The 11,911-nt window shown below is 40.7% G+C and overlaps 1 protein-coding gene across 1 annotated transcript in view; it reads right to left on the bottom strand.

The window, feature by feature from the left end:
• Positions 1-2,134: 2,134 nt before the first annotated feature.
• The window catches only part of ITPR2 (inositol 1,4,5-trisphosphate receptor type 2), a 463,296-nt gene continuing 453,519 nt past the window's right edge, over positions 2,135-11,911 (bottom strand). The window contains exons 56-57 of the mRNA XM_004435465.3: positions 6,871-7,032; positions 2,135-6,170 (exon numbers count right to left, since the gene is read on the bottom strand). Of these exons, the coding sequence (XP_004435522.1) occupies positions 6,084-6,170; positions 6,871-7,032 (249 nt within the window). The 3' untranslated portion in view covers positions 2,135-6,083. The remainder of the gene's footprint in view (positions 6,171-6,870; positions 7,033-11,911) is intronic.

The following is an 11,911-nucleotide window of genomic DNA, read 5'->3' as shown; positions in this document are numbered from 1 at the left end:
CACGATTGATGTGGCAGGGAAAGAACTGGAGGTTGTACAGGGGCCTTTTACTGCCTCAGCTTGTCAATCGCATTCACAATCATTGCTCAGAACCAGTCATGTGTTTCCACCCACTTGCAATGGGTGCTGGGAAGTGTGTTTTCTGCATGTCCAGGATGAAAAGGAGCATCACTATTGGTGAGCATTAAGGTCTACTCCAGTGGAATGGCTTTGTACTATGTCAGTTTAGCTTAGCTGGAACTACATTTCCCAGAACCCCCTTTCTCATAGGATTACAGGTTAATTTGGACCACAGGAGATATTTTCATGAGATTTAGAAGGTGAAAGTGAAGCAACAGCCATGAAGTTCAGAAGAAGAAGGCAACGCTGCAGCTCACAGCCTCATCTCCTGGCTCTCCTTATTAGTGTGGGGGTCCACAGGCCTCCAGCTCTAGCAGATCTCCTCCTTCAGCTTCTCTGAGGCCTGGGTCAGATGCACATGCAACTCCATGGTGAAGGGCACAGCTTCTTTTTCAGGTCACATGGGCTATGGAGTCTGGAGGTGGTGAGAGCTAGATGCAAATTTTAGTTTGTCCTCATGGTTCCGGTTTGTTCTTGTTCTTCCCTGCTTCATACCCAGCTTTTCTTCCTGACTACCAGCCCCACTGACTTATAGTGATTTCAGACCTACCACCAGAGGCAGAAGCACCAGCCTTCCACAGGGTCCTTCACCAGCTCTTCACTACAGCTGCATGATGTCAAATCCTTAAAATAAATCTCTCAGTCCATGTTACCCATCATGATTTTGCTTCTCCGATAAAACCCTAATTGATATAAAATACATTAATTTTTTTTTATAAAGCAGGGTCTAATTTTAAGGTATTGTGTTCACAGAATTTTTAGTTGAATATACTGCTGAGAAGATCAGGATCACAAAGAAACATTTGATCCATGTTGAAAGAGAAGAAGGAACAGGATATGGCACACAGAAAGACAAATATAATTGTCCAAAGTGAAGACAATTATAAAGACAAAACTAAAAGCACAGTTATTAGTACAGGGAGCAGCTTCCGAAGAAGCTTTTTCCTACGCAATGGATTTGAGGAGAAGGGAACGTTGGAAGGATGAACTGCAGTGGATTGCAGAGGAATCCACACGTGTATCCACGTTTCCACAGCTGTGAGGAGGGCGACTCTACCTGGAGCTGATTTTACCCCAAGGACCAGACGTAAAAGGGAACTGGCTAATCTAGGGGAAAATCCACATGGAAGTGTAAAAACCAGAATTTCTGTTAAATTGAGTCAAACTGAGTTCAACAAAAACTCTCTGTTCCTACAAATAGTCTACCTGCATAAAGTTTGGTCTCTCTGTTTCTTTGTTTGCCCTGTGGTGGGCTCCACGTGATGTGCCAGTGCCTCTGCTGTCTGGAGGGACAGAGGAGAGGCTAAAGTACACAGATTTCCGGCCTGCGGTTGTGCTCTGAAGACTAAGGCCTTCCTAAGACTTCCTTCCTCAAAGCACCACGGTTGACCAGCCAAAGGCAGGGTGACTTGTGGATGTCCATCCACTCCCCTTCACATGTATGCCCCTGCCCTTCGTGCCAATTACTCTCACTGGAAGAGGAACCCATTTCTCAACTTCCCTCCCCCAACCTTTGCTCTGATTCCAAAAAAAAACAAAACAATTCTTGCCACACTGCTTCAAGGAACTGAGACACATTGGGAAACGCCCACATGAGCAAAGAATTCTATTCACGGTTGGCATGTGATTCGTGCAACTCATTTTGATTACAGCTGTTGCGTGCTTCATTCTCTCCTGAGGGGAACTATCATTTGAAGCACTGGGTGTTAAGAACTAGGGAATCCTAGATGACCAAATGGCCTGTGCCCACTAAGCCCATGCTGGGTATTAGACACAATATAGATATACCAGTAGGTGTTGGCCAATTGGGGATTTGGCCAATTCCCAATAAGTGGTGGGCACAGTGGTCCATGTGGATTGGCTCATCAGTGTGGTTCAAGTCACCAAATTTTTTGTCCCCCATGTCTCACTACATAAAATAGCAATAATAATGACTTTCATACCAATGGATATATTATTTAGAAACACGGTAAGAAATGAATAAAGCCCTTAAAGTATCACACGCAAGAAGGTTACACAAATCCAATTTTATTAATAACAATTTATAAATTATACTTATCTGGTCTTGACATATTATATTAGAATCATGTTTTTTGAGGCAAGTATAGTAACCCTCTACTGCAGGAAAAAAAAGTCTACAGGTGATATGAGAAGTACTGGTATGATAATTTTATAAATTATTCAAGTCTGTGGAAACACTCCAGTTCAGAGATGATACCTGAATTTGTTTTCAGATTTCTCAAGTTTCAGATGCATTTTAGCGCCTCTGCTTGGTTTTGGTATCGTGTGTTTTCTTCTACCAAATGGGGTGGCTTTATTGACAGTTATTTCAGAGATAGCAAATGAGTGACTAGTGGGCCTCAATTGGCCTCAGGCTTTTTCTAAAAACTGGAATTAGTTGTCAAATTTTGCAAAGAGAAAGCTCACCACAGTCTCCCCACCCCTTACATATGATGTGCACCTCACAATTTCACGCATTTTAGTCACCTGCCTGGCTCCTGTAGGCATCTGTGTTGGTTTAAGATGCCTGCTCCACTTCGTTTTGCATTGTATCTTGTGGAACCGGTCTGTGCATCAGAATATGCCAATTTGTTATTCCCTAAAGATTTAAGACTAGCTGGAGGGAAGCACACCTCTTATAGCTGCTCTCCACAAAGCACGGTTCTCTGCCTGTTTAAAGGTTATCTCTGGAGCCTGTAACCTGTTATATCAACATGCCTTGAAATATTTACTCACTTACATCCCACTCAACTGGGCCCCGGCAGGTAAGCCCTTTTTCGTTTTATCTACCATTTATTCCTTCTTTTCTCTAGTCCTACTAAAGTCCCAATCTTCACCATCCCTCCCCAAATCTCCAGATCCCCAGCCTCTCCACTCATTCTCAACCATCGGGTGGGGGGAAAGGGGGTTGGACCTACTGCATTACTGTTTGTAATAAAACAATTATAAAACAAGGAGAGCAGCCAAAGCAATGAGTTGTGAGCTGAGAATATGGAAATAAGCACACAATTAGTTCTGACTTGAATGAAATATCTTCCTGATATTATCAACAATCTCCTAGAAACCACATCCTCGTCACCAACAAAAAGTTTCAATGTGAAAGAAAATAAGCCCTTTTCCAAACTAACTTTTTTAAGGGGTAAAACTATGATGAATTTTACATGTATACAATTTATTTATTACTCTTATAGTCTTATATGATACAAACATTTGTTCTCATTTAAAATTGATCTTTTAATTAAGGAAACACACTTGCATTAAACTGTTGGGCCTCAGAATGGAACTGCAGAGGAATAAAATCCTTTTGAAATTAAAAATTATGTTCAGCAGAAACTGATACTTTTAAACCAATATGAATTTTAATAACTAAACAGTAAAACATTTCCCTTAACGTCAAAATCAAAGATGATTGTATTTATTTTAATATCACTATATAAATATGAGAACGTTAATTGAGACTTGCCTAGGTCAAATATTCCAGTTGCATTAACAAACATACACAAAACAAATATAAATTTATAGCCAATCTCAAATTTCCCCATGACTATCTTCTCCATCATGAATTTAATAGCCTGGAAAATGCCTTTTTTGTTTGCTTGTTTTTGTTTATTTTGTTTTATAATCTCTAAGTATCTAGGCAGGAAAGAAAGAGAAACATGACTGAGAAATATTTCAGTTTTGATTAAATACGAGTCTTGTTAGTTGCTATCTCTTTTGGATACTTCCATAGAAGAAAATATGCTGTGAAACAGAGAGTGGCCATGACACAATGGTTGGAGAGGTTAGGCCATTTCTGGATAGCAGTTATACACCTAATGACTTACTCTCTATAAAAAAAGAACTATCACAGTGTAAAAAAAGATGAGATAGTTCATCTGAAAGATAGGTTGCTCTCATCCAAACTAACTAATTTATTCTCTTAATGTTCAGACATCAGAAATATTTTATTCTGTCCTGAATCAGAGATAGGTTCCTATACTGGAATATAGCCAATATTCACCACTTTTCTCTTCTTTTCCCTACATGCAAAACTCCGCCTAATTAAAATATTTTAAAGTGTACTTTTCATTTAATACTGTTAATAACAATGATGGTCTTGGATTAAAAAAAAATGGCTGCCTTGGTCTACTTCAATTTTGGGGAAGCCATTTAAAAAAATCAAATATGTGAGATTGTTTAAAGTTTTAATAAAGAATTAAGGGTAATTGAATGACAGTGGAATTTCTCATATATTTATTGAATGCCTTACTAGGTCCAAAGTCCCGTGCTGCACGCAGATAAATATCTCAATTGCTTAGTATCTTTGGATCATGGTCCTTTGGCGACTGGTCAGGAAAAATACTATCAGGTCAAAGTGAGGAATTCTTAACTTGGGGAGGTACTGGGGTGGTACCAGTGGATTCAATGCAAAAATTCATCACTCTGGGTTTCAACAGCTTCACTCCAAGTCTACATTTTAACAGTGTGTGGAAGAAGGATTCTTTACAATCTACCTAGACCATGATTTGAGAATTTTAGGAGCCAATAGCTTAAACTATACTAAAACAATCCAAAAGCTTTAAAAATGGTCATAGCAAACCCTGTCTGGACCTTAAATCTTGGTGGTAATAATTGGAGAGTTTAAAGACTCTAGAGGCAATGTTTTGTTCTTGAGGGGGCAAAGGCCAGAAGGTCAACTTGCAAAGCATGTCCCAGAGTCTGGTGCCTTGTGCCTTGCTCCCTTGCCACACAGCAGTTCTCCTAACAATTTCACTATCCGAATTTTGCTTTAACATTCTAAAAGCATAGTCTCTAAGACTAATATGAGCAGGGCAGGTTATTTTCTCCCTCCACAAATTCTGGTTGCATAATTTAACATAAAATTTGGGGAAGAGATTATTATCTTTCTACATTTCCAAAAGCTCTTACTGATACAGTTTAAAATATGCAGTTGAAATGCTGCATTTTCTCGAGTATTCAATACATTTCTTGGATTTTTTTTTCCTAACTGCAGGAATAGGATAAATAAAACCACTCAGTTCCTTAAGCACAGCAAACATGAATCAAATAGCTTTTACTCCACATTTATAAAAGGCAATGCCACCATCATAAGTTTCTTTATATTTCCTGTCACCTGTAAGCATTTTCATTTATTAATCTCAATATATTTTAATAGCATACATATGTTCTCAAAAAATTCTTCCCTGGGGCTTACTGTCAGTTTTTTCTTCCCCAGCTCTTTTAAAATCTTAGCCTATACATGACTTAAAACATGTTTTTAACAAGTTACATGAAAATCTCCATTTGTGCTCCATATTGACAGAGACTCTCTTAATCTGGGAGAAAGCAATCACATTCCAGTTGTGTTGTCAGCGTGAGGGCCCTAGGCTCCAAAGCACTAAGTTCCTAGAGCTGTAAATCCATTGTGTTGCATGTTACAAATAAGGAAATTGCCTTGTGACAGCTACAGTTTGGAAGCATTAACATTTTTCTTCGCAACTCTCACTTTTAATCTTTTCAGTTATTTTCCTTAGTAAAACTTAGCCACAAAGTATGACTTCCTGCATCACTGACCTATATGCCATAATTAAAAGAAATAAATTCCAATCAACCATGACCAAGGTTGCAGTCAGTATTAAAGACAAAACTGACTCTTATCGATTTAGCAAAAAGTAGTTCTCCCTGCGCTGCATCTCCTTCCACCGTGCCTCTCCCTGCCCCTTGGTCCATTTGAGCAAGCTACTTCACGTCGCATTAAGAATGCGTGACGTGTGTTTCTAGCGGTTGCATTTTAAGTTTGGTCTTCTCAACCATGCAAACACAGTCATAAATTGTTCTCGGAGCTAAAGCACTCAACATCTTGGCACTTGGTTGTTTTTAACTTTTCAACAATAGGCACTGTTCACTCCCCTCCATCTCAGTTCTTTATCCAGTGATCAGGCAGGACACTGATGAAAGGCTAGTCACGGCTTCCCCCCATGGTATCAGTGTGGTGGCATGTGATGATTCACATGGGGTGTGTTTGATCCGAGAAAGCCCAGTCTCTGCTTATTCTTCCTTTGTTCTGTCATCTGGGGGAAAAGAGAGAGTGTGTTCAGCTGATTTTCTCATTCTTTCCCAGTGCTGGGGGGGGCCACACAGTTTGGGGTTAATATTTCCCAAACACCCACAGTCTGTCCCGCATCATATACCATATATTTATCAAAAAAAGGAAAAATATCTTTTTAAAGTGAATTTCTATAAACAGAGGAAAAAAGCAAACCCCCTTCTGTGGTTAAGAAACAGGAACCACGGTTCTTTTAAAGCAGCCTTTGCCATCACCACAGTCATTTTAACAGCTACCACAGTTACTTTTGATATTGTTTTTACTAATGCGAACAATTTTACATGATGAAGCAGTTGATTATAGCATCGAAATGACAGATACTAATGATGATCTGCCTTTCCGATGAGTTTAGTAATTGCTGTGAGGGCAGAAAATAGGATTTTCTATCAAAAAGTCCAAAGAGGGCCTTGTGTTTGGCATTTGCTCCTTTCTTCCCCCTTCCACAGAGGGAGGAGTGGCACCTAAGATGGGGAGGTGGGATGAGGAGAAGCCGCTGCTTGCTGAGACACGGTTCTTACAGCACAACATGGGGTTTCTTTATTGGCATTTGCGTTCCTCTGTGGATAACAATCTTGCTCCCGGGAGTCTCTGGGTCTCCCCTCACTCAAGGCGGTGAATGATTCCACCCCCCGCTGCCCCAGCTCCATCTCCCTGAGGGCTCTGACCTGCTCCTTGAGCTCTGCCAGCTGACCCGACAGCTGTTTGACCAGACTCATGGTCGATTCCAACTTCTCCTGCAGGTTCCGAATCTCATTTTGCTCACTGTCACCTTCATTGCTAACGAGGGACATGGCTCGCATCCGAGGAAACCAGTCCAAATTCTTCTCCTACGAGCAAATAAATGTTCAGGAACAAGCGAATAAATATGGAAGGGAGACTGAAGTTCTGTAAAGAATGTTTATAGGTGCTCATTATTATTAACATTTAAATCAAAGCTTCTTAGCACTCAAAGCAAAAGGTATTCTTTCTTCCCAGGGGTGGGGCGGGGCTGAGGGTGGGAAGGAAGTTGAGGAACATTGGTCTTCAGGAGCTGGGGGAAGATCTTAAATTTTGGAACAAACTTCTTATGGGCTCCCAGGGAGGTCCTGGATAAAGCATTTAGAACAGCGTCCTCAACCCCACAGGCATTCAGTGAATCTTGATGAATGATGAGGTAGGAAAGAGCAGATCTGGAGGCTGGAGAGAGCAGATCCAAGTGTGTGTGGGTACAGTATAGGCATGAGCTGTTTCTCCCTCCCCCCTGGCACAGAAGAGAAAGCGGTGGTGAAGCAGGAGGATAGTGAAAGAGATGTTTCAGTTCCAGCCACCCACACTAGTTCACCTCCCACTTCCCCAAGACAGGCTCTGAGCTCTACTCAGGGAAGAGAGAAGTGGGAGGGCATGGCCCTACGTTACTCTGTCTGCTCCCTTTGGAAACATTTTATTACGAGTAGGGGTGAGGTTTCAGACTTAAACTTCCCCAGAGGGCAATGCTGGTGCCACTTCTGTTTTTCTAGGCAGACTGGGTTTAGGGGTGTGTGTGTGTATGTGTATTTGTGTCTATGTTTCCCCTTCATTGTGGTAGAGACAGAAAGTTTAACCAGATACCCAGCTCTCTTGAAAACTCTACCTGATTGCCTAACATCATAGAATCACTGTGCATTACCTACACTACATTTTTCAATCCTCAAAAAACTTTGCAAGGTAAATCATATTGTCCCCATTTTACAGATGAGGAAATAAGAGGCCCTAATAGTTTAATTATCCATGTTACGAGCTAGTAAATGGCAGCGCTAGGATTTGAAGCCAGGTGAGCCTTTCCACCACTGATTTGGTATGTTAGACTGTATCTCTATTTACCTCTCTATTTCTCTGTTACCTTCTACCAGCATCCCTAACAGTGACCCTCCTGCTTAAGATTCTTTCCATTCCGGAAAAGCCCATGGCAGTGGCTACAACGACTTCTGCCTGGGGGATCCCTAGAACAAGAATTACCAGAGTGCTTTCTTTCCCTAAGATACATGAAAATGCCTAGCTTATGAATCTCTACACTTCTGTCTCAATCTCACCTGGCCCTTGGGCTGGCTTTTTGTGGTAGTTGTTGTTGTTAGACAGAAAATAACAAATTCTTTAGAGTTCCCTACCCCCAATGGCAGTGAAAAGGGCCGACCGATAAAGGAATAAGGATAAAACATATTAAAGACTATATTCCCTATACTATACATTACATCCCTATGGATTATTTATTTTATAACTGGGGATTATATTTTAATCCCCTTTACCTATTTTGCCCGCCCTCCCAACCCCTCCCCCATCTAGTATCCACTATTTCATAATGGATATAAATATCGAATCACTAACTACGATGTACACCTGAAACTAACTGGATATTGTATGTCAATTATTCTTCAATTAAAAAAACACATTAAAGAGTTTTAAACTGCATTTAAACAGCTGTAGCTAAGTAGCATTTCAAAGGAGAATGGTAACTTATTCTGAAGTGCAGAGTGACAATCAGATTCATTCATTCAATCAATCCTTCAACATCTGTCATCAAGTATTTAGAGATGAAAATCAGATAAGACAAGATGCCTGCTTTCAAGATGCTTGTGGCTTAGGACAGCCCTCCACGAAGAGTGGACTGTGCGCTGTGTATATCAAAATCCCCTGGGGTTGCTTATTAAAATTGCAGATTCCAACCCCACCACCTCTTACCAAATCAGAAGCTCTTAGGGGACATGCATCATCCCTACGCACACTAAAGTTTAAGAACTCTGGTCCATGCAGACGGAGAAGATAAATGATCACCACTGGGCTAGTGGCAGGGTAGGGAGATGGAGTGGCAGGGAAAGCTCTGAAATGAACTTTTGTGGGGAATGGGAAGAGGAAACCAAATAGAGGCCCATTAAATGCTTTCAGGGCAGGATGGATGGCCCAGCTGAGTGGGAGACTGTGCCTTGAAAGACTCCAGCAAAGACGATTATTTACCAACAGCCCAGGTGGATGTGCCGTTGAGGCAGAGAGCTGGACTGATACAAGATGGTATGTCTCTGGAATGGGTATCAGAAAGACAAAGGTGTGGGGAAGCTAGGAATACCAGCAAAGCAGTGGTTGGAGTGAGAACTATTAACATGTGGACTAGTAGAAAGAATGGAGAAGAACAGACCTATTCTATAAATGCTCTATAAGCACTTAATCCTTTCAACAATCCAATGAACTTAAGTTCTATATTCTATCTAGTATCTATATTATCTACAATACTATCTATTATCTGAATTTTACAAATGAAGAAACTGAGGATAGCAAATGGTTTAGCTGGGATCCCAATACAGACCTGTCTGCATTGAGGTCTCTTGACAGGATAGGACACTGTGGACAAAAAGTGGAATAATAAAATTTAAAATTCTGAAGATAGAACAACCTCAGGAAATGAAAATTCTAGGTGAGAGTGCCTTAAATCTGATAAAATATCAGTGAATTTAGGGAGTTAGTGTTTAATGGGTGTAGAGTTTTAGTTGGGGAAGATGAAAATTTTCTGGAGACAGATGGTGGTGATGGTTGCACAACAATGTGAATGTACTTAATGCCACAAAACTGTACACTCACAATGGCCAAAATGGGAAGTTTTATGTTATGTATATTTTACCTCAATAAAAAATCACTGAATTTGCAAAGGCTCATCTTTTGGATGAATCGTGCACAAAGCCCCTAAAGTCATCCTGAAGGAGATCAGTAGTTGGGGTAAATTAGGAGGCTGTGGGCGGCCAAGGGCCAAAATCTGTGATGAATGTATGGGAATGACCAGGTGGTATTAGAGGACAGTGATAGGAAGGGCTTGAAAATTGCATTTCCATGCGAGGGTGAAGACGTGATGATTTCTTGGCTATGGGGAGCCCAGTCTGCTGACCCTGTTCTGGGGCCCTCAGCACAGAGGGGTTGGGAAAATAGGCAGCTGTCACCGGTGGGCTAAAAGAGAAGAGGAGAGCCAAGAAGGCAGCATTCTGGGAGAGGAGAGCTGGTCTGTAACAGGATAGGGATTCCAGGAGAGGGCTATTGGAACAGAAGGGTTTGAAAGCCTCAGAGAGCTGGACCAGGGGTGAGAAGGTACCAGGTGTCATGGTGAAACCCAAGGTGAGGATAGTGAGAACATCAACTTTCAGAAAGTTTCCAAAAGAAGCAGAGGCAAAACCCTTGTCCTAATGATTAGCAGACTGTGACTCTGCCAAAGAGAAAGAACATGAGTGAGACTTTGTGAAACTGCCTCCAAAGAAACGGGGCCGGGATCTGTCCAGTCTCTTGCTTTTGAGGAAACAACAGGCAGCTCTCAGAGGACCATCGCCCAGCCCTTTGAGCCACGGGACTCTCTTTCCCTACACATTTTCTTCACTTGTTCCTTTGTTCATCCACTCATTTACTAATTCTTACTGTGTTTACTATGTCTGTGCTAGGCACTGGGAAAACAATAGTGAGTAAAGCCCAGCACAATTCTGCGCTCATGGAATTGACAGTCTAGGTGGAGAGTAAGACTTCAATCAAAGGATAAAAATAATGACAAGCTGTGCTTACGTGCTCAGTAGGAAGCCACACTGCTCTGATGTCCTTTCTCTTAGTCCCTAAAAGTCATTCTCTCTTCTAACTCTCATTTGGTTTTTCTCATCTTTCTTTCTTTCACTTCTTGTATCTTACTATTTTTGTCTGTTTTTCCTCAGTCTTTTCTCTCATATTTTTCTGCTTTTTGTTTCATTCCTCCCTTCTCTTGTATATCATTTGGTTCTTTTTCCCAATTTTTCAGGGACCTGCACTGAATGTTTTACCTCTCTCACAAAAATGGAAAAAAAAAAAACAAAAACCCAACCTAAATTGATTGTTTTTTGTCCTCTTTTTATGAATAAACCTTGTCTTTTAAAAATAATTTTCACAACTTATGTTTCTTCAAAATTAATGCAGAAAGTACATTCTTTTCACCAAAATTAACTCAAATACAACAGCGTCCTCTGAATAAATGCCACATATACTTTTTCATAGAAAGTGGCTCCCAACTAAACACTCAAAAGTTCCTCTCTCTGCTCTAATGGTACAATGAGTGGCTTCCATGGAAGGCTCAGCCTGAGGAGAGTGACTGGCTAACAAGACACCACTCCCTCACCATGTCGACTTGTAATGTGCCCACCATCTAACAAAGCAGTTGGATTTGATCTGTTATTTCTCAGTTACTCATATATACTATGTACATCTTGTGATTATGCACATGACTAGTAGATTCCCATGTTGACTTTCGTTAGTCAATATGAAATCACTTCCTTATTTCACCAGGAATGAAAATATTTGACCACAAGGTAGTATAAAGTCAGGGAAGCTGCAGATTAACTGTTAGATTCTGCGGTTACAAAGTATGATCCTAGGAACTTGGTGAGTGGAAATACAGAGCTTCTCGAGGTTTCTAAAATGCAAAGCCCAGCAATGAACTAGTAATGTCTCTGAGAAGTCCCTTTAGGACACAGAGCAGGCCAACCATAACCCTCTTGCTATTCCTAAATTCTGATAATAATGTATCTTTCTAGATGACTAGAAGATCAATAGATAGAACTGTAAAAATCTTTCAAATAGTCCTTTCAACAGATCAATTTGTCTTACTTAATTTTGTAGTTATTCAATAAAATGATTAGATTGTGAGTGTCAGTCAAATCTTAGCTATGCTATGTTTTCATATTTGGTTCTTGAATGTGA

The sequence above is a fragment of the Ceratotherium simum genome, chromosome 17 (assembly GCF_057802395.1).
Source record: "Ceratotherium simum simum isolate JZ-2026a chromosome 17, ASM5780239v1, whole genome shotgun sequence".
In the NCBI taxonomy this organism is placed as follows: Eukaryota; Metazoa; Chordata; class Mammalia; order Perissodactyla; family Rhinocerotidae; genus Ceratotherium; species Ceratotherium simum.
This window is presented reverse-complemented; position numbering and strand designations above follow the sequence as displayed.